The 24949-nt window shown below is 30.5% G+C and overlaps 1 protein-coding gene across 2 annotated transcripts in view; it reads right to left on the bottom strand.

The window, feature by feature from the left end:
* Positions 1 to 804: 804 nt before the first annotated feature.
* Positions 805 to 24949, bottom strand: part of LOC126749558 (uncharacterized) — a 52046-nt gene continuing 27901 nt past the window's right edge. The window contains exons 2-4 of one of the 2 annotated variants that reach the window (XM_050459277.1): positions 14871 to 15030; positions 14561 to 14692; positions 805 to 10401 (exon numbers count right to left, since the gene is read on the bottom strand). In XM_050459277.1, coding sequence (XP_050315234.1) covers positions 3868 to 10401 — 6534 coding nt within the window. In that variant the 5' untranslated portion in view covers positions 14561 to 14692; positions 14871 to 15030 and the 3' untranslated portion in view covers positions 805 to 3867. Of the gene's footprint in view, positions 10402 to 14560; positions 14693 to 14870; positions 15085 to 24949 lie in introns of those variants that run through there. The other variant, XM_050459276.1, reaches the window with a different exon arrangement.

Genomic DNA, 24949 nt, shown 5'->3' with positions numbered 1-24949 from the left:
AAAATTATTTTTTAATTTAGTTCTAAAAAGTTGTCTGACCAAAAAACATTTTTTGAGTAAAAACTTACTTAATTGTCCTCGGATTTCAGTCAAAGTTTTCGGCTAGTGACAGGTGTTTTAACCGGTCACTGGCACTTAAGAAGCCATCTCCATACTATCGGTATTGCGGACAACCCGGAATGCCGATGGTGCTGTGAGGAGGATGAAACCGTTGACCATGTAGTCGGGGAGTGCCCAGCACTCACGCGCGCCAGGTTCAAATACTTGGGTAACACTTTCAGTGTACCGAGCGACTTTAAGTCCTTCAAACCTTATCGGTTTCTCTAAGGCCGTTGGGCTCTGGTAACCCCCGGTGGGGCATGACGGGTCCCTCAGGAGACCTATATGCACAACTGCCTTGGCAGCCCACTGTTTCGTCAATTCATTCAATTCATTCCAGTAGAAGTTTTGCAGCTTTGGATTATACCATAAAACTTCTTGTTTTTTTTTTTTATAGACCTAGAATGAAAAAATGTAATAAAATATTAACAACACGAAAAGTCCTCACCAATAATTAAATTTTAAGTCATCCAACTTCTTGCCATAAAAGGATGTATCCACTTGTCATTGTCAAGTCCGTTGAATGCGTTTTCTTCAAATTAAAGGCTGCTGATTGATCACGATTAAAATAGAATCTGGAATACAAATGGATCACTAGAAAAAGAAACCATATTATTAGCATCTTATGAGCAACATATTGTTTCGTCCTCATTATGAACTCATCAGTATTGCATATCCAAGAAATTATTCATTTCTCGAAAGCAATAGACAATTGTTGCTGCGGGGCCAACTAGTCAACAGTTGCCAAAATATATTTTTATTTGTTGAAATAAAAATATATTTTAATTCTTTTTTTAGAGAGATATTAAAAATAACAAAAGTATTCCTTTATCAATAGTTACGATTAAGTCTTGACTGTTTTGCATGTCTTGACTAATAATACTCAATTTGTTAATACTCTAGTGCCAAATATTTTCTAGTTTATCTCAATATTGTAAAATTGGTCAACTGGAAAAAAGTGCTACATAAATATGCACGTAATTGTATAAACAATAAAACCGGCAACTTCCAGTAATTTTTGTACTGTTTTGAGGCTTTTAGTACCTTTTATTTTAGCGTTTTTTTAGCTATTTAGGTAGGTACTCATTCATGTATTAGCCTTTGTACTATACTTGAATTCTGCCAATTATTATTGAAACTGTCTTGTAATTTGTTGACCATTATATGTATAATATTATTGTTTATTAAGTATTAACATTATGAGAATATTTTTTAAATTCTGTTTTTAAGTATTTGTTCTATTTTTTTTTGCCCCTTAGATAATACAATATAATATAAGAATAACAACATTTAAAATTAAACAGACTGCAAAATTATAAGATAATTATGCTCATATATTAGGCATGAATATCCTTAATAACATTGACCAACCGGCCAAAAATAAAATTAGTATTTGATGTACCTGATTGGATTATTGTTTTAGCGCAACATAACTTGAACATTGCTTAGCAGCTTATAGTGTGTTTGGGCTTTTTGTACTTTAGCATTTTTAGCTGTTTGAGTACTTTTGTTTAAGCCTTTTATTTACTTAAGTTGCTATTAATGTCAAGTGGTACTGCAGCTAAAGTTATAAGACAATCATAGTTTATCATTATCAAAGCAAATTATGATAACTTTAATTATGATGTTAAAAGTACTTGTTGGCCAGTCATGTATTTAAACGTAAATGTTATTACTATTTTAGAAACTAAAATAAGATTGAAAATCCCTATACTAATACTTTATACATTTATAAGATAATAAAAATGAGTTAAGACGTAATAAAATAGTAAAAAAAAAGAAATATTTTTCTACAATTTCTTGCTCTTGAAATAATGTAATTTGTTGTTTTCTTTAACATTTCAGATTAAATATATTGCAAAATTATAAAATCATTAAACTTGTCTATTCATATTAGACATTAAAATCTTTAATGACATTGACCAACCAGACAAAAATAAAATTAGTATTTGATGTACCTGATTGGATTATTATTTTAGCACAACATAACTTGGACATTTGTTAGCAGCTTATAGTGTGTTCGGGCTTTTGGTACTTTAGCATTTTTAGCTGTTTTAGTACTTTTGTTTAAGCCTTTTATTTACTAAAGTTGCTATTAATGTCAAGTGGTACCGTAGCTAAAGCTATAAGACAATCATAGTTTATAATTATCAAAGCAAATTATGATCACTTCAATTAATTATGATGTTGAAAGTACTTGTTGGTCATATGTAAATTTAAATGTAAACTTCATCTCCATTTTATAAACTTAAATAGGATTGAAAATACCAATACTAATACTGGATACATTTAAAAGATTAATAAAAATTACTTAAAATGTGATAAAATAGTAAAACAGAAATATTTGCCTACAATTTTTTCTTGCCCTTTAAAAAATATATTTTACTATGTTTTCTTTAACATTTCAAATTAAACATATTACAAAATTATAAGAACATTATACTTGTCTATTTATATTAGACATTAAAATCTTTAATGACATTGACCAACCAGACAAAAATAAAATTAGTATTTGATGTACCTGATTGGATTATTATTTTAGCACAACATAACTTGGACATTTGTTAGCAGCTTATAGTGTGTTCGGGCTTTTTGGTACTTTAGCATTTTTAGCTGTTTTAGTACTTTTGTTTAAGCCTTTTATTTACCAAAGTTGCTATTAATGTCAAGTGGTACTGTAGCTAAAACTGTAAGACAATCATAGTTTATCATTATGAAAGAAAAGTATGATAACTTCAATTATGATGTGAAAACTATTTGTTGGTCATATATTATTTAAACGTAATGATTATTACCTTTTTACAAATTTAAATAGGATTTAAAATGCCAAACTGATACTTTATTCATTTATAAGATAATAATAATAAATTAAGTAAGTGTAATTCAGGTAAATGCTTAACTTGTAATTAACTTCTAAATAGGCCTATTTTTCGGGCTCAAAAATTGACTAGGCTTAAAAAACTTTATCTTTTGGTTAACTATTCTGAAATTAAATTATGTTTATATTTATTTACATTACCATTAATAAATAAATAAATTCTTAGTTATTATTACATTATTTTTATGCAGTTATTTTGGTAATTGCTCAACCAAAACAGTATAAAAATAAATTAGTATTCATTGTACCTGATTGGATTAATGTTTTAGCACAACATAACTTGGACATTTTTTAGCAGCTTAGTGTTTTTGGGCTTTTGGTACTTTAGCATTTTTAGCTGTTTTAGTACTTTTGTTTAAGCCTTTTTGTTAACTTAAGTTGCTATTAATGTCAAGTGGTGCTGTAGCTAAAGCTATAAGACAATCATAGTTTATTATCGATACAAATTTCTCGTTTTCAATAAATCATTGTAACAAATACCAAACTGCTATTTTATTTTAATATACCCTTGAAACAGGCATAGATTTTGAAATAATAATATGGTAATTAATTGTCTATACATTCCAATAATTTTATTTACATTTTTTAACTCATTTTTCGATACTAGTATTATTTTTAACAGCTATCATTGGGATTTAAAAGATAAAGTTATTCACATTTAAAAATGTGTTCTTTTTTATGTAGTTCTGTTTAAAGTCTAACTATTTGATTGTCCAAAATAACAATTTAGCAATATATATAAGAAATTAGAAAAGGGATTTTCATTGTGAAAGCGAATAATTAATCACTTATGGCTTATTTTTGGTAATGCAAAACTCTTTTTAAAATTGCTTTGCCCATTTGTAATTTTCTTTACGTTTAATAGGTTGGTCCTAGTATTTTAACAAAATTTAACATTTTTCTAATAGTATTAAATATACATCTTCTAAACTGTTATCAAAACTAGATATTCTACTTATGCGATTATCATCACACTTCCACCACTGATCGTTATAATTAACTATAGATGTATAATGACCAGATCCAATGGTGTTTCCATGATGCCTAACAACACTTTTTACTCTGAATATTTGATCATCTAAAATAACACTTTCAGAAGCAAAATTATAAAATTTAGCATTTATCTTATTCCCTTGAGGGCCAATTCTCTGAAGACATACTACCAAATATTTCTGGCCGGTAACCACTGAGCGTGTTTTCAGATTATTGCCACACTGTGGGCACATTCTATCAGAGTCTTTTAACATTAACATTGAATTAAAGTCAATTAAATTGCCACAGTTTTCAGGAAAATAAAGAAAGTGAGTGTATATTACTTGTCCATCTTCATTGATATTAATATTACAATTTTGACAATTTAAAAGTTCATGAACATTAGCTTTTATAAAAATGCCGAAATCATCTGCATCTAATTTTCTTATTAAAGATTGACAAAACGATTGAGCGTCCATTTGTTGATTTACAGCAAAATTTTCACCATTTCGACCAGACACCAATTGTCGAACTTTTAATGTGGAATTAATTTTGGTGAGCATAATATCATTTAGAGCACTGTTTAGCGCTGTATTTCGCTTTGAAATAGAAACGCGAAATTCAGGCAAACATAAAAATGACTGTATGGTGCTATTTGCATAACATGACACCATATCGTTGTTTAATAAAGCAGGTGGTTTATTAAATAAGTTGAGATTGTTTTCATGATCTGAACTAATATCTATTACCATGTCATTATCTACACTTTGGCAAGTAGAGTCAAATAATGAACTTTGTGTTTGGATTTGCTTGGTATTAAATTTTAGTTCGTTAAAACCTTTTGTGAATGGTTTATTGTTATCAACGTTCTGATTTAGCTGCTTCGGAATAAAACCTTTATTATAAATACTAACCACTAGAGATTTATGGTGACTGTAAACAGTATTATAAATATTGTAACTTAAATTATTAAAATTACTAAAAAGCCAATCAATTTGAGTTTTTGATTTTGTAGTTGATTCGCCAATACTCAATTTGCAACTTAAACTTTTAGATATTAAATAATTTTTTAAACCATTTTCATTTTGATTAATAATATCTTGATTAAAATCACCAATGATTAGTATATCACTTTGTTGATCAATAATGTCTTCAAAACATACTTTAGCTTGTACAATGCTCAATTTTGGAGGAATATAAACTGCTATGACATAAATTTCATTCAAGTAAAATGTGATTGCTTGAAAAACTATACCAGAGAAATCTTTGGTGTATTTTTTCACTGACTTTATTTTTGCTGACACATTTTTTTTCTTGAAACAAATTATGCCAAAGGGTTTACTTACAGGTCGATCGTTACTCAAGTTGGCAAACACTTCAAAATCATTTAATTTTATATTTTTTTTGTTTTTATATAACCAGGTTTCAACAAAAATTAGGAAATGTGCATCTTTAAAAATGGGATTATTTTTTATAAGATTGAGATTTTTTGGTAGACTTTGCACATTTTGGTAAGCAATAATGTATTTGACATTGGAATCATTAAGGTACTGAGTGTTATACTTGGATGTTAAAAGCTTGTTTTCTTGCATATTTACCAGTTCTTTATAAGCAGCATCCTTTTCGGTTGCCGGTTTAGGGGCCTTAAACTTACCAATGATGTAGAGGCCACTTAGCTTTGTGGCCCGACTACAAGCAACATAGGTACTGGTTCTCGTCATTCCCTTACCAATGTGAACAGCTACTTGTTCATAGGTGGCACCTTGACTTTTGTGGATTGTAATTCCTTCACTGATTAAAAGAGGAAACTGAAGACGCTCAACGTGAACATTGCTGCCTTTTTGAACTTTAACAGCTCTTGCAGCTCTTTCTATGGGTGTCCAAGTGGGTGATAAATACATAGACTTCCTAAGGGACTCGTTTCTCTTTCGGCATTCCTTGCCTGACTTGGAATCAAAGAACTCCATCCACACTCTGTATGGAACTTTATTTTGGTCATAGTCTATTTGCCGTAGGATACCTGTTGCACCATTTACTATCCCATCACTGGTATCTATATTCATTGAAATCATGTATTTAGCGTCTACCTGCAATATTAAACTTAACATTAGGCCAAAACTCTCTGATTTTTTTAAACTTTTAGCATGTTCTAAAAATAAATGTTTTAATCGTTCTGAGCAACTTCCTTTGATTACGTCTCTGGCTTGACTTATTGCTCGCTCGGTCTGAAATGTAGAAAGTTTCATTTCATTGAATGCATCTACTTCTCTATTGGTGGCAAATAAATGCATAGTGTCTTCAGGAATCAGGTCAATATTGTCAATTTCCCTGGACTTGATCAACTCTACATCTTCGTCGGTCATTTTACCAAACGCCATATTGTTTAGGGCAACTGCAAAAGACTTGTCTTCTTTTTGCCTCATTATTTCTGTAAGCTCAAAATACCTAAAATGATCCCACAAATAAGTTCCACATAATTCTTTATACGGATTTGTTTTTACTGGACAAAAAATATACATATCCATTACTGGGGGCAATTGACGATTATCGCCGCATAAAATTATTGGAATATTTCCAAAGATGGCGTCAGATTTAAAAATTTGCTGCAATCTACTGTTAATATGGTCAAACAATCTGGCACCAACCATGGAATATTCGTCTATAATAATTAATTTTAAGTCACATAAATTACAATAAATAGTATTAACGGTGTCATGGTGTAATGGAATTAATTGTTCACCATACTGAGCGATAGGTAATGATAATGCGGAATGTAAGGTTATACCTCCGATATTAAATGCCGCTTTACCTGTAGGCGCACAAAGTAAAACTTTTAAACTTTCGGGATTATTACCTGGTATTGAATTGAAATGGCGTAATAACGACTGAGTTATTGCTGTAATCAGGTGACTTTTGCCTGTACCTGCTGGACCACTAAGTGTGCAGTAGAAAGGTTCCCCTTCAATTAGACTGTCTTGCACAACATTAAGGAACTGATACTGCTTGTGATTCAGTTTGCTTATGAGGGCTTCATACTCTGAATCGCTTATCTGATGAGGCGTTGGGAAAGCGATATGTTTTACTGGCGCTTCGTCGTCTTTCTTATCGATGATGTGATTGAATGGATCATAAATGGGGTTGTCTAGTCCATAAGGCATAAACTCATCATCGATTTCTCCACCGAATCCACCATCGTCTAATTGATTTGATCGGTCTTCGGCAAGTTTCAGTGCTTCGTCGATTACCTGTTCATCTAAGACATTGAACTTTTGTCGATTTGTAACAATTTCTTGGTATCGATCTTTGTATATGGTCTGTTGATCAATGTTATCATTTTCAACTTCATCCACTTCATTTCTCCATGGGATGTATAACATTATTTGTTCCCTATAATAGTTAAGAGGGTCTTGCTGAAGTCCATAACTACGATAGGCTAAAATTTTAGCATGACCCCTTTTAACTAAAACGCCACTTCCATCTTTTAAGGGTAAACCGTTAGCCTTTGTTTCTGCCTGTTTCTTAAAGAAATCATAATAGGCCGCAAACTCTGCTAAACATATGTTTTCCATTTCATCAGGCCGCTGTTCATAATGTTCTATAAGACCATCACAATAAATATTGGGATCGTCATTGTCCATTTCTTTAAGTTGTGCTAATGGTTTCAACATTTTTGTCCTTTCCCTGATTGGATTTGTATGGATGTATACATAGGAGGTACAGGTGTCGTGCATCGGTAGTTGTAACACACAGTAGGCGGCTTCCTGGGCACTTACTTCGCTCGCATTTAAGAAAGCTGCTGCAAGAGATTTAAGTTTGCCCTTAACATCTAAATTACCTTTTTTAATTTCTTCCATAGTCTTCATTAAAATATCAGATACACCTCTTTGAGACTTATTGATATAGTTGACTATGTAGGTACAACAACCATATGGCTCAAAAACTAATTGAATGTCCATGTTGCTCTTCATCATGGAGAACATTTCAGCATTAAAGTTGTTAATAAATCCATCTTTTGGCTGCCTTTCTAAAAATAAAGTAGTTTTAAATATGTTGTGCTGTATAACATTAAGATACTCATCCTTAGACATACCAAGGTCAGCCAAAAAGTTTTCGAATGACAAATCTGGTTTATCTTTAAGCCTACGCATTATCATCAAAAACTTTTCAGACATGGCCTTACGTAAATCCGCTTCCTTGGTTTTGTCAATTTTTATTGGCGTTAGAATTACCGATTTATCCATTGGCAGGAATGGGATACCATACCTGCAAACTTTGTGTCCCCGCACTTCTTTTTGACACGATTTAGAATGATGATGCGTATTAAACTGAATTATATCACGGACACTTTCTAAATCACTATTACAAGTAATATACCGGTTCGCGAATTCGGCACACTCTTTGAAACTTTCTGGTGTTTCTTGGAATTTTGGAGCATTAGATAACCACAATAACCCGTGAACATGAGGAGACCCACGATGTTGAAATTCTATGCGGTAATAATGATGCTCTATGGGATTTTGTTTAAAGGGTCCATTTTGACTCTTCATATGCTTGAATAGCAGTTTGAACCGATAATCAAAGTATCTGGCACAAGTTATCGGATCTGTTCTAATTAAGCGAGTTTTTTCTAAGTAGGGCATACTCGCAGCCTCCTCTAAAGTAACGTCTTTTTGATCAATAACTTGTGCTAATACCTTGATTAATTCGGGCCATGCGGTTTCGGCTGCTGAAACGGTAAAGAACAGTGTAGGGATTCCAAATTGACGAATCATACACAGTAATTTTGTCTTTTCGTGTTTCCAATAAGCAGGTGAACCTGCAATTTTACCAAGAAAATGGAATCCCATGTCACTTCGAATCAGCTGGTCTAGAAAATTTGCTTGTTTTACTTGTCCAGCTGTATATTTTCCATCCTCATTCCTCTTTTTCCTGAGACATGTTGCAATTGCACTGGATAATTGGATTAGTTGACGTTTTTTAAAGGTATACAACAGATAGTCTGTCCTTGCAAATCGCCTGTCTTTGTGCTGGAGTAGTATTTTCGTCTGGTCAGAATAGGAGAATTTTGTAAGAAATTGCTTAGCATGTCCACAGAAAAGTGTAGGAAATGAGAGTTCATCGCTAAACTGGTCAAGCATCAAATGTATTGGCGTTTTACCTTCTCCTGGGGCAAAACAGATATTTTCTAGGTTACATTTGTCAAGCAAAGTTTCTTGGCCTCCAGGATTTAAGGGCTCTTCTTCTTCATCTAAGAATTCATCTAAATTGTATATGGTGTTTTTTTCAATTGAAGATTCTGCTTGAATATTTTTATCGTCATTCTTAGATTCTAGGGGCACTTCCATTGTTTCGAAAAACGCATTATCGAACAATTCTTCAAAGTTTTCACTACACACTGTTTTAGAATTCACGTCCACCACTTTTGAGCCTTCATTTAAGATCTGTGTAGAGGATTCTACTTGAGATCGTATATAGTCATTAATATTTTTTTCCCAATCATCTGATTGCTTTATACCTTCTTGTATGTAAAGAGGTTGTTGACACAAAAATCTTGCTGCTTTTAAAACAACTGCGGGCCGTATGGTTTCCAGGAGATAATCATTTTTATAGTTCATTTTTCTCTTGAGCTTAACCTGAATAGTTTGTGTCTCCTCTACATTTCTAGGCAATAATTTGGTCGAAGTATCTATATTTATAGGGACATTGACTATTTGGCCAGTTATGTAACACTGTCGTGCATATCCTACCTGCCGGATTTGCATGAAAGGTAACCTGGCCGACACCATCCTTTCTTCAAGGATAGTCAGATCTTTTAGCTCAACTGGTATAGGGTGAACAATATTGTGATTGCCGGACCAGAACTTTGGCAATTGTCCTTTATAAATATTTGATGAGCAAGACTTGCAGAAGAAAACCCCATCATCATTGCAAATTTGTGTAGTGAATTGGTTTCCAAATTTGTTTTTTAGCACTTGTAGATCTATTTTTTTACATGAAGTGGGAAACCATAATCGCAAACAACAACTGCATACAATGGTGGGGCCTTCTCTTAAAGCTAGTTCAAACTTTGTTGGGCAATTGGTTCTAGTATGTTCCGCCTCCTTTTCATTATTCTCAATTTCATCTGTATGGGATAGCTTTTTAAAAGAATCAATAACTTTTTGTTTTTTCTGAGTTACAGTTTTTGATGACAATGCATCATTGTCATCAATAACCGTTAATGATTTTCGCTTATTAGACTCAATTACAGTTTTATTAAAATTTACCTTTCTTGTACTATCCTCTGGAATCTTATCTTTGGGCAACTTTTGTTGCAAATGTACTTCCTTACCTAAGGTTTCTAAATTTTTGTCATTGGTGCCACTCTCTTTTTTTGCCAGCTTCTTGGATAAATATTTTTCTTTTTTCTGGAGGCTCTTTGTCTTAGCAGACTTTTTACTCATTTTTGGCATCTGAAAAATCAACTTCCTTTACAATACAATACAAATAAATATATTACTGTTTATATATATACATATGTTTCTTTGCAACTAAAAAATAATATATTTGTAACATCATAGTTTTAATTTTGCACCTAGACGACTCAATGTCTGTATGGGCAACACATACATGCTCTAATATTGTAAAAATAAATAACGTACATGGTTACCTAGACAGAAACTAAGCAATCAATAATTACAAAAACAGAACTTATATTGTATTATATGTACCTACACAGATACATATCACATTTTCAAATAAAAACATCCCACATTTTTTACTAAAATTTTTAATTTGGTTTATGCTTCTAACTGTTACAGGTACAATATTTACAACTTGGAGCCAAATAAATGAAAGATTTTAAATTTAATATTTTATGACTAACTGGTAATACTAAGTATCTATTTACATTTTGCAGTGTTTGATAAAAATGATCTATTTCTTTTTTCTCTTTTTTATGAATAAATATGCAAGTTGATAAAATAAATTATTTTTGAACATTGAAAATTTGTTCATTATATAACAGATTGGTTGTATAAAATTTACTTTTTTTATTTATTACTTTTGGAATGTAGTTTTAGACAATTTGTAGAGGTCTTAATGTAGTTTATAGGTTCCTCGCCATACCACTATTCCATAACCCAATATAGATTCTACCAAGGATTTATAAATTAAAATTGACAAGTTAGAATTTAAGATCTTCCTTAAAATATAAAACTTATATACTAATTTCCTAACTTTAGATGCTACATTATTTATGTGATGTGTCCATTTAAGATTTTGATCTATAATAACACCACAAGATATTTTGTTTGATCACAAGATTTTATTACATCACTATCACTCAATCATAATCAAAAGGTGGTCTACTAATCATTTTTGAGGAAAAAGCTACATACTGTGTTTTTTGAAGGTTCAGCGACAATTTAAAATGGTCTAGCTAATGTTTGACTTTATTAAATCCTAATTTAACCCTTTCTTTCTGTTCTAGTTTTGTCCCTACATTTATAAAATAATTATTGCAGAAGTTTATCATTTATGTCTTACTTTTAAATTCTGTATCATCATCTTTCGTAATTTTAATTTGCTTATTACTCTTTATTTTTCATGCGGTTTATTGTTTCATATATTTTTTCATATTGTTGCCGTTTTCTGTAATTTCTTTTTTGTACTAATTATATTTAACTTTCTTAATTAATGTGTTGCGGCTATTTTGGTAGGCTTTATATTCTGGCTCAAGTAAGGGATTTGGATTTTTCAATAATCTCTTCTTTAGATTATCTCTGTGCTTTATTGAGGTAATTACTCCATTTGTAATCCATGGCTGGGCTTTTTTGTTGTTTTTTTTTCATTTTTGACAACCACCTTAGAATGTTCTATGGAATTCAGTAAATGGAATACAAAAGCCTCTGTTGCCTGTTTAGGATCATTAGATTGAAAGACTTGAGCCCAGCTGTCATCAGAGGAAAGTTTCTGTTTTAAAATATCATAATCAATTTTATATTGGATTTTTGTTCTGGGTTTTTGCAAGAATTGCGTTTAGTTACAATCATGATTGGGTAATGGTCAGTAATATAGGTGTCTAAAATAAATGACTCAAAACAGAGCTGTTGTATTCTACTTTTAATAAAAAGATGGTCAATGCATGTTCCTGTATCATATCGTGTGGCATTATTAATATAGAATGTATAGCCAAACCTTGCTAAAAAGCAAAGGTATTCATGAACAGTTGCTTAATTTACTGCTTTAAGATTTATATTAATATCTCCTGTAAGAATTTCAATCATATTGCTTGACCTGCAAATATTCAGATAAATCCCCAACAAAAAACTAATCATTTACCTTAGGTGATTTTTAAATTGCAGATATACCAAAAGAGTATTCACAAAACTCAAATGTGATTCTAATTAACATTACCTTTGATTTTTTCAATTTATTATGAGTAACTTCTGGATTTAATGTGGATCTGATCAGAATCCTATCATATCCATTAAAGACTCCCTGATTATAGTAGGTGTCATACCCTGCAATTTTGTACAGATCCCAAGAATTTAACTTAAAGTATTCAGGCAATATGAATATATCACAGTATGTTAGCTTACCCCATTGAAACAGTAATAACAACTTATCAAAATTTTCCTTGGCACTTCTTATATTTAACTGAACAACATTTATTAACTAATTCATGCAATGGCTCCAACTCCACTAGCCGTCCCACTCTACCTTCAGTCAGATTGTCAAGTTCATTTACTATTACTTCTTGATCTGTTTGTACCATTAAGGTCCATAATCAATTTTATTTCTTAAATGTTTTAAATGATATTGGCATGTGGGACAATTAGTGTTATTGGCTGCATGATGTGATATCATATTTAGTTGCAACATTTTTGTTTGCTTCAACACAGTTTTAAAATTTCTTAAAATTGCTGGAACAATTTGTAGCTTCGTATTCTTCACTATATTCTATGTGTTTTCTTGTGAAAGAACCCTTGACACTTAAAACACCTTAGTTATATTTTGGTAATTGACAATTTATCCAGAAAATTTAACAAGATATTCATTGAAAAGTTGTCAATACATAATACAGAACAAACTATATCACTTTTATCAAAAATGGTTGTATGCATATGTTCTATAAGAATTTCAAAATGTTCTTATTTTAGATTTTATAGCTTATTTAGAATTGTTGTAGTATGACTTATAATATAGGAATTACAATATTTGTGAATAGAAGTTTAAATGTTATATAAAAATAAAAGCAGTACTCTTATTTATACATTGGCTAAAATTAGGCTCTAAATAAATAAAAAACAATCTTAATTAGCAGTAATGTTAAATGGAAATATATTAAATTGCTGCATTATAATTTAACTATTATAATCCAATGAATAAAGTGGTAGTGGTAAACTGGATAAATGAAATAAAGTATCTGGGCTTTATAATTAATAATGAATAATTAAGAATGATCTTTAAATAAGATGCAAAAAGATTGTAAATATTTTTTTGTCAAGAATTATTAAATATCTAAAATCTAAAATCTGGGTGTATCTGTAAATATTCTTAAATATCTGTCTGTATCTAGATGTAGATAATACTAAAGTGAAGCCAATACACTCTTAATATACATTCTTTTAAATAGAAATTGTACTTTTCAGTCATAAATTTTATTTTCGGGCTGAAAAAGGGATTAGTGCCCACACAATTTAACCAATATATAATGCCAAGAGCCGGAATTTATTTGTAGGCTACTTAAAGTTCAATTAATTTTCACCTTGTAAGAATAAATAAAACATCAATAATAATCTCATAATTTAATTTTTTTTTAGTTATAAATGATTTTAGTTATTAAGGTGCTACATTTTTAATTTCTTGTGTTCATCTTCATGATATTATAATTTACTACTTAATATTGCCTAATAACAATATTTTTTAACAATAAAATAAATAAAAATATCATTAGGACTGTTTTTATTTTAAAAATTTAAATAGTTGTAATATATATTTATTCAAAAATAAAAAAAAAAAATTATTAATATTTAGGCATATGATTAATAAAGGCACTTTTTAAAGATGTCAATATTTCCATAGGAATAACTAGAAAATTAAATCCCATTAAGATCATAGTAGACATAAATTGGCATCATTGTCATAAAAAATACTTGAAAAAAACACAAAAATATAAATACTCCAAAGAATCTAATTGGAATAGACTCAAAATAAATAATATGAGAATAAAATGCATTAGTTAAAAAATTATTTTAATTAAATGTAAGCAGATAGTTAATTTTTGCTTTAGAAAAAACTTTCTAGAAAGTTTCTTTCTAGGAAGTTACTTTAAAAAATACCATTTAAATAAAAGGATATTTATATATGTATATATTCTTCTTAATTTGTTTCATACAATAACAGTTATTTTCTTTCCTCTTTATGTATTTAAAAATTAATTTACATATCTGAGTGGTATACACTTTATAAAATACTTTTACTTTAGATCTCTTAAGACACCCTAAGTAAAAATCATATCTAAAACATACACATCTTTTCCATGTGTAATCACATATTTATACGATGAATAAATTTTAAAACTGAGAAATATAATATTGATAATACATAAATTTAAATAAAACTTACCTTTGATTTTGTAAAATGGAACTATAGAAGACAAATATGTACTATATGGTGCAATGAGTCAAATTTTTCCAAAAACTTTGCTTGCTTGCTTGTTTTGTCAATATATGAGTCCAATAATTATTGCTTGAGATCCTAGAAACAATAGAAAATTAACTTATAGCTAAAAATTGTTGATATTGCTCAAAATTAGCACAAAAGAAATATTAAGAAATTCCAGGCAATTTTATAACTCATATGTCCAGATTTATAATATAAATAGATTTTAAGATTACTGTATTCATAATATGCTTAAATTAACATAAAAACTTACCTTTGATTTTGTAAAATGGAACTATGAAAAACCAAATAATACAATAGAATTCAATGATCCAAATTTGTCCAAAATTTTTGCTTGCTGGCTTGGTTTATCACTGTTGCAAAGCAAAATGCAGATCTAATAAGCCTAATAATTATTATTGCTAACCTAAAAACTATAATAAATTGATAATTAACACTCAAATAAATTAATAACTAAAAACTGTTTATAACACACGAATATTCCTCAAAATTAGCATAAAAGAAATTTCCGCGGAAATTTTACTCTTTGATGCAAAAACGGAATATAAAATGGAGGTTTATTTAACCTGGATACGCCGGTTGCCGACCGATGCTCTTTTGTTTTTGTTAATTATAAATCACAGCTAACTTTGTACGTGAAGTTTTAAGGCGCTTCCCGATGTAATGCGATTATTCGCAACGGCGACATTTAACCATCGTCGCCACTGACGATATTTTTGTTTTGGATTTTTTTATTGTGATGATCATAAGATTTGATGATTAAGTTTTTGGATCCATAATTATTTAAATTAAATAACTGCGAAATAAGTAATTAAATATAATATTTAAATGAAGGATTTATTTATTTGAAAGGAATATTTTTATCAATTTTTAAATATTATATAAAAATTAATCATAAATGATAAAAAAGCCAAGAAAAAAAACTTTATTTTATTTTTTTCTATAATCTATAGAAATCTATAATTTTTTAAATAAAGAACTTAAAGTAAAAGTTTTTAAATCGTTTTAGGGAAAATGGATTTAGGACTATACAGGCTAATATTAAATGCCACAAATCAATGCGATCAGCCGAATTTCCGCATCGATACTCTAAAGTCACGCAGCAGATTAGCGCTTAGGGTCAAGCGCTAACGTATCCATCGATTAAATAACATGGAGCACGGACTATAATTTAATCGCTGGCAACCGACATATGCCGCGTTCTCGATTTTGGTCGCTGAAACTCGAACGGACGCTAGCATGCATACCTATATGTATTTTATCAGTTTTATATAAATATATATATTTATCTTATAGTGTGGAAATATGTATGAAAAAAAGAATGACTTATAAAATAAGACTGATAAAAATCGCATAACTTCATTCAAGTTTATATATATTTTGCTTGTGTGGCCTTTTGTGTATCTAGAATGATTACAAAGTATGATTTGTTTTCATCCTGGTCAACAATTCAACAGCTATGGGACCCATTAGTTGTAAACTAGGAGGAATTGCATGTTTTAACTGCTGATTAGTATACCACACAACCAGGAATAAATAAGCTAATTGAAGTATGTTAGGATTCCGCAGAGATCATGAAATGTGTTTGATGGGGCTCAGACCATATACTTAAGGACATCCATCAAGAAATCATTGAGATTCTACCATATTGATGAAATTGGGAAACCAGGAAGAACTGCCTGTCTTTACTGTTGATTAGACTACACAGCCAGAAATAAATAAGCTACATGAAGTATGTTAGGATTCCCCAGAGATTATGAAATGTGTTTGATGGAGTAGGTGCAGTCATATGAGGAAGGAAATAAAAATAAGAAGTAAACAGGAATATAACAACTGAACTGTGACACAAACTGTAGACAATCAACTTTTTTGTTGTGGAACGGAGCAATATTTCAATGAAGTTTCACTTAATACTGGATTTTTTCACCAGAAGTTGGATGCATTTATAATTTATATACTTAATGTTATTTGAATGAAATATACATATGTAATTATATATACTTTATTTGTTTCAAATCTTGAATAGGCAAAAAGGCACGAGAATCTTTCAATTGGAGCTAAAAACCCTATTGTTGGGTAGAAAATAAAACTTATTTCATGTTTATATTTCATAACCTGTTTATTGTTTTATCAACTTTTGTCATACAGTTATTTACTTTTAATAATTAAAGAGAAAAATGATCTATAATAAAGGTTGAGTTTTATTCAAGATTCCATTCCTGAAGGCATAAACCAAATTTGCTTTATATTACTTTGCAGTCATTAGCATACAGTTATTATCCATTTTATACATATCTTTAATTTTCATCAAAATGTCTATAATAAATAGTTTACATTTCAAAACATACAATTAAAATTTACACTTTTTAGGCAAACAATCTTTACTCTCATATAAAGCAGATATTATTGGAACAGTTTTCTAAGAGCTACTGTTTATATGTGGCGATCAGTTTAAATTTGTACATACACTTAATCTGAAATATTTCATGAACAGTATTTATACCTGAATATTCTTACATACTTAACTTAAGAACTGCTTTATTCTTTTGCTTAATTATAATACATCTTGTTAAATCAATGTTTTTAATTTATTTAGAAAGTCTTTTAAAATATGTACTTAGGTCATTAAAAAGTTACAATGTCTTGCAGAACAGCAAAGATATCTGATTGTCAAATTGGTATGCTAGCTGAAAAAGAGGACAACAAAAATCCGAGGACTAACCCTTGCAGCATACTTACAATGATCTTTTAGTTTCTCATAATGCTCTCGGTCAAATAAATATGTCAAATCATTTATAATATTTTTGTTACATTAGCTATTTTACAATTTTATTTTCCTGTAGAAAAAGAACATGAATACTTACCCAATTCTCTTAAATATTCCTAGTTTATGTGTTTCGATGAGATCACTCATCATTATCAGACTCTAACCCCACATAGCTGTAATGTTTACATGAAAACCCAGTAAGTTTATAGGTTTTTCTGCCCTTCTAACCCAACCCAACCCGCTATATTATTTCAATCTTTTAATGTAAACCCAGTAAGTTTATAGGTTTTTCTGCCCTTCTAACCCAACCCAACCCGCTATATTATTTCAATCTTTAAGGTAGGAAAAATAAATGGTGAACACAGTTAAATAATTAAAGTAAAATCATCTTTATTTCATGAACTTATGTAAGTACATATCACATTTTACAAAAACAGCTGTTCTTACACCTAATTTAAACATAAACATAATTTGTTAATGCCATATACACAAAGGTGCTCACATATGTCGCAGAGAAAATCTTTACACTTCTTAATATTATTATTAATCAAAGGATTTAAAGCCTAAAAGTTTTATATTATAATTACATATATGAGAAATCATCATTTAGAAATTCTTGTATTGAGAAAAAACATTTTTTCAATAGATATTGTTTTATAGTAAATTTATATTGCAGTAAAAAACTTGGTAGGTAACAGTTTAATGGTAGCAGGGAGAGCATTATAGAGTTTGGGAGCATAGAAGGAAACCCAACACTTAACCTTGTGTATCCTTTAAAAATTTGTATATATATGTTCTCTATTTCTCGTAAAATGAAAATTGTACAATTTTGTGTGTGGAGTAATCACTAATATGATGTTTAATATGTACTAAACTATATGATATATAAATACTTCTCTGTAAGGAAACTATCTTTGGTATCTAAATAATATAGAATATAGAACAACAACAATAAGATAAAAAAAAGTCTCTCCAGTTTTGGACTGGCTTTTTCTGCTTCTTTTCACCACCATCTTCCACCTTATCATCAACTCAACACTTGAAACATCTAGCTGCCAGAATCTGCATTCCTCCCCTTCGATAGTGCCACAACTGGATGTTATCTACTGCTTCGATTATCCTCTTAGATGTTTTAAAGCCTGGCATCTCGCTGACCTGAGCATTCAGACTAAGTGGCCTGCTGCCAGTCATGAGCAAAACCATTAAGATACCCTTGCATGGATGTTAATTGTTAGACCATACAGATATCTATTTGTTATTCATATTTGACTAGGGACACATAACTGTAGTTGAATTTCCTTACTCTTTTAAGGTTACACACCTCTTGGGTGAAAACTGATTATATGCTTATATGCAAGGTGTAATATAACATTTACAGCGTTAAGTTAAGCGGAAATTTGCCAATCTTTCACATTTTGGGCCTTATTCTAACTAATAAGTTCAATATTTTCTCCTTTTTGGTCTTGTTATTTATTTACATAATACATGTAGAGGTTAGGTTGTCATTGAAGCTCCTCATATTACATTAAGGCCTACCTTTAACGCTTGCGTTTTTTTCACAATTCAAATAATAACAATGATCCACAGTCCACAGTTAGATTTTGTGTTAAAATAAATAAATAGTAATTAAACTTTCACTCCCGCACCCAAAATGCCATGTATGAGTCCTTCCGTCGCATGAAAACACGGTAAATTCTAAAACTTTACAACTTTGTCGAATGATCACAGCTAAAGGAAGGCGACTTGGTAAAAGATATGCACATAATCGGATTCTCCAGAGTCTCTAGAATTATTCCATACCGATTTCGGAAAATTCTGACCTAATTTAAGTATTTTATAAATGAAAATAAGAAGCAACACCGAGCCGATTAATTCACGTTGACGTCATGTCACTGATGTCATCAAAACTGCGGTAAAAGTCGGCATTAAAATCGCCCGTAGACGTCAAAATCGACCATTTTCAGACGATGTTTTAGGGTATAAAAAAAGGTTTTTACCTTATGATTTGTACATGGAAAAATAGTATAAAGCCTTAGGAACAGTTTAACATCAATTCTGGACCGATTCCAATCGGTTTTAGTAGTTAAATTTCGATTATAAAAAGGGTCTTATTTTAAGCGGACACGGGCGAACAGCGCAGGTTTCATTGCCTGGGTGACGTGCTTGTTGGGTGCTAGACCACCCGAATTATTGTACCTTGTGAGCCACGCCCGGGGGGGTACCAATATTCAGCTGACCGATTATTTGGACTTTTTATGGAAAATTGCATTTTCTCAAAAAATGGTGATATTTAAAACAAAACGGTATTTAGTGCATTATAGCCAGATAAATTCCGCGTGTCTGAAAGCAAAAATGGTCCTTCTACGTTGGATAGGTATTCCAGTATTAAGCTTCAAAGTTAAAAAAAGGTGTAGAGCAAAAACTACTCTACGTAGATGACTGTAGAGTATATCAAAAAAAAGCCCTTAAAAAGTGTTATAAATGTTAAAAGTTTGAAATCTCCAAGTTCCACCCTTAAAAAGTTATTAAATAAAATGTGATTTTTTTTTGTCAATTTTTTGGACCTTCATGGGAAAATTTTTTTATTGCTCGCCCTGTATGGTTCACAAAAATTTCGATTATATGGCATTTGAAAGACAAAAGATGAAGCTTTTTTTTGGAATTTTTTTTTTTTTTTTAATAAGTTTCGTTTGGCGGCAAATTCAAAAAAACTGAAAATGCCAGAACTCGTTAAAAAAATTTTTTTGAAAAAAAAGCTCTAAATATGTTATTTCTCTCATAAAACTAAGTCTTTTCGCCGAAAAACTTTTTTTATAAAAATTATCTTTTAGCCTCTGGACCATTTTGAATTTTTTTTTTACTCAACTTTGATCGCTTATAATAAATCACCCTGTATACGGATCTGGCCCAAAAAGTATACAGATAAGAATCACCCAAGAACCCTTATATCCTGAAAATTTCAGCTCGATTGAAAGCTTTAAACTTGAGATCTCGTGAGAAACTCGATTTTTACCCATTATTTTACGAATTTTTGATTTCAACTCGGTACCGCTCTCTTTGTGGGTACCGAAAAAAAAAAACTGTTTACGGATCCATCATTCTCAATGTATTGGGAGGCCACATGCCAAATTTCATCGTTTCACTAGCCATACAGCCAAAGATATGAATTTTTATTTCTCAAAAAACACGCTTTTTCGGACCCGGGCTCGCGCTCATAATATAGTCGCTGACGCTCCTATATAACAAGTATAGTCGCTTCGCTCCTATACTTTTGGTCCGTGGGGACCAGTTTGGAACCTTTAGGTCCTGTCAGTGATGGGCCTTAGAGCATTTCTTAAAAAAAATCACAAATTGTCAGGTGTACTTAAGTCTGGTCAGTCGAAAGTGCCAACGTTTCTATGCCAAGGAAAGAGAGGACCAGTTGTTGGGGTATCATGCTTCAAAGAACCATAATGTGTTATATAGTCGCGTTGTGTGTCAATATAATGTGTTATTATATGTCAAATATCTGTCAACGTATATTAATTGCATCCTTAATAAACTCTAAATAGCAAATTTCAACGCAATCGGATCAATAGCAAAAGAGTTACGGTGTCACGTGACCTGAACCTCAAATTTCAATTATCTGTCAAAATTTATTATTTGCATCCTAAATAAACTCTAAATACCAAATTTCATCCCAATCGGATCAATAGCAAAAAAGTTGTTAATTACATAAAAAATTCATTCGAATCCTTTGAACATGCCAAGTCCCTGCTCTGTTCCTGGATGTAAATCTAATTACAAAAGTGGTTTAAAAGCAGGGGCGGCAAGTATTTTTGGCTTCCCCAAAGATGAACAACTTAAAATTAAATGTTTAAAAGCCATACCTAGAGATAATTGGGCTCCTACTCAATATTCTGTGGTTTGTCCCAAGTATCTTGACCGGAATGATATTATCCGTAAAGATGATTATCTTTTACCTGATGGCACACTCACTAAGATTAGAGTTAAAGCAAAATTAGTTTGCTCTGCAGTGCCTCAAATTTTTCCAAATTTACCTGCATATTTAACAAAAACAGTGCCTCTTCCTAGAGAAAGTCCAGACGAAAGAAATAGTGAACAAAAAAGTAATGAACTTGCCAATGAAGCCTTTGGGCAACTTAATTTCATAAGAAAATTTTAAGATCTTATGAGTAATTATTCCCACAAAATTCTAATATCTGACCTGTGGAATGTAAACATTTTTGGAGATACAAAACTATATTTCTATACTTTAACCTTGAATGATGCTCGTAAAAATATTATTAATCAAATATCAATAGATAGAGACCTATATGTTAAAGTCTTTTTAAAAAAAATGGAGTTGTCCCAAAATGATCTAAAATGGATTTTACCTTTCGAATTGAAATTAAGTAGGTGGGTCTCCACTCAAAAATCTATTAACTAGGTATAATTATATATCTTCTGATTATTGTGAGCTTAAAAAACCATAATCTTCATCTCTAGAAAAGTTTTATCATTCACCAAAATTCATATTTCACACAACTTGGAGGATGAAAAAGATAGTAACATTTGTAATCGAGTAATACTTTTAATAGATCAAATAACTTTACTTATTTTAAAGCAAAAACGTTATTACCCATCAACTATAATAATGACTTTTATATTATATATTATATCACCTTACGCATATGAATTGTTTAAAGATTATTTTAATCTACCCATCAATATATACCTACAGTATCTTTCTTCTAGCTTTGAAGTGTCACCAAATTCTGACTTAAATAAAGCTAATGACACCACTAATTATTTAAACATTGTATCCACTTCTTCGGCACCGACAGAGAAAGTTGTTTTGAAATTTATTAATTGATTAAATTTATATAAGTAAAAAACTACAATATAGGGGGAAAAGTCTAATAATGCATTTATATAATTATTAACGGCGTCTATACATATTTTAAACAATAAATCAATCACATAAATAAAATATTCTCATTTGTAAATAAAGCAAAATCAAAATAGAACGTCTCGGCAGAGTCGCCCTTTCAAAGCGTAAACGGATCTACCAAAACGCATCCGATACGCAGCTTGAGTAAAGGCGTATGAAACAGGCATTATTTTGATTAAATAACATGGAGCGCGGACTATAATGTTATTGTTGACAACCGGCATATGCTGCGTTCTGGATTTCGGTCGCTCAACACGATCGGACGTAGCTTATGTGTATGAAGATGCAAACCTATATGTATTTTAGAAGTTTTATATAAATATGTATACTCAGCTTGTATTGTGGAAATAAGTATGAAAAAAAACCATAACTTTGCTAAATAAGACTGATAAAAATCTCATAACTTCATTCAAGTTTACATATATTTTGCCTGTGTGAACTTTTGTGTACCTAGAATGATTACACAGTATGATTTGTTTTCATCCTGGTCAACAATTCAAGGGCTGTGGGACCCATTAGTTGTAAACCAGGAGGAATTGCATGTTTTAACTGCTGATTAGTATACCACACAACCAGGAATAAATAAGCTAATTGAAGTATGTTAGGATTCCGCAGATATCATGAAATGTGTTTGATGGGGCTCAGACCATGTACTTAAGGACATCCATCAAGAAATCATTGAGATTCTACCATATTGATGAAATTGGGAAACCAGGAAGAACTGCCTGTCTTTACTGTTGATTATACTACACAACCAGAAATAAATAAATTACATGAAGTATGTTAGGATTCCCCAGAGATCATGAAATGTGTTTGATGGAGTAGGTGCAATCATATGAGGAAGGAAATAAAAATTAGAAGTAAACAGGAATCTAACAACTGAACTGTGACACAAACTGTAGACAATCAACTTTTTTGTTGTGGAACGGAGCAACATTTCAATGAAGTTTCACCTAATACTGGATTTTTTCACAATTTATATACTTAATGTTATTTGAATGAAATATACATATGTAATTATATATACTTTATTTGTTTCAAATCTTGAATAGGCAAAAAGGCACGAGAATCTTTCAATTGGAGCTAAAAACCCTATTGTTGGGTAGAAAATAAAACTTATTTCATGTTTATATTCCATAACCTGTTTATTGTTTTATCAACTTTTGTCATACAGTTATTTACTTTTAATAATTAAAGAGAAAAATGATCTATAATAAAGGTTGAGTTTTATTCAAGATTCCATTCCTTAAGGTGTAAACCAAATTTGCTCTATATTACTTGGCAGTCATTAGCATACAGTTATTATCTATTTTATACATATCTTTAATTTTCATCAAAATGTCAATAATAAATAGTTTACATTTCAGAACATACAATTAAAATTTACACTTTTTAGGCAAACAATCTTTACTCTCATATAAAGCAGATATTATTGAGACAGTTTTCTAAGAGCTACTGTTTATAAGTGGCGATCAGTTTAAATTTGTACACTTAATCCAAAATATTTCATAGACAGTATTTATAATACATCTTTTATAATTAAGCAAAAGAATAAGGCAGTTCTTAAGTGTGTAAGAATATTCAGGTATAAATACTGTCTATGAAATATTTTGCATTAAGTGTACAAATTTAAACTGATCGCCACTTATAAACAGTAGCTCTTAGAAAACTGTCTCAATAATATCTGTTAAATCAATGTTTTTAATTTATTTAGAAAGTCTTTTAAGATATGTACTTAGGTCATTAAAAAGTTACAATGTCTTAAAGAACAGCAAACATATCTGGTTGTCAAATTGGTATGCTAGCTGAAAAAGAGGACAACAAAAATCCGAGGACTAACCCTTGAAGCACACTTACAATTATCTTTTAGTTTCTCATAATGCTCTCGGTCAAATAAATATGTTAAATCATTTATAATATTTTTGTTACATTAGCTATTTTACAATTTATACTTACCCTTAGAATACTTACCCAATTCTCTTAAATATTCCAAGTTTATGTGTTTCGATGAGTTCACTCATCATTATCAGACTCTAACCCCACATAGCTGTAATGTTTACATGAAAACCCAGTAAGTTTATAGGTTTTTCTAACCTTCTAACCCAACCCAACCCGCTATATTATTTCAATCTTTTAGGTAGGAAAAATAAATGGTGAACACAGTTAAATAAAATCATCTTTATTTCATGAACTTATGTAAGTACATATCACTTTATGTGATAGAAAAGAGACATTTTACAAAAACAGCTGTTCTTACACCTAATTTAAACATAAACATAATTTGTTAATGCCATATACACAAAGGTGCTCACATATGTCGCAGAGAAAATCTTTACACTTCTTAATATTCTTATTAATCAAAGGATTTAAAGCCTAAAAGTTTTATATTATAATTACATATATGAGAAATCATCATTTAGAAATTCTTGTATTGAGAAAAAACATTTTTTCAATAGATATTGTTTTATATTAAATTTATATAGCAGTAAAAAACTTGGTAGGTAACAGTTTAATGGTAGCAGGGAGAGCATTATAGAGTTTGGGAGCAAAGAAGGAAACCCAACACTTAACCTTGTGTATCCTATAAAAATTTGTAAATATATGTTCTCTATTTCTCGTAAAATGAAAATTG

The sequence above is a fragment of the Anthonomus grandis genome, unplaced genomic scaffold (assembly GCF_022605725.1).
Source record: "Anthonomus grandis grandis unplaced genomic scaffold, icAntGran1.3 ctg00000308.1, whole genome shotgun sequence".
NCBI lineage: Eukaryota > Metazoa > Arthropoda > Insecta > Coleoptera > Curculionidae > Anthonomus > Anthonomus grandis.
Note: the sequence above shows the minus strand (reverse complement) of the source record. Positions and strands in the feature narration are given on the sequence as shown.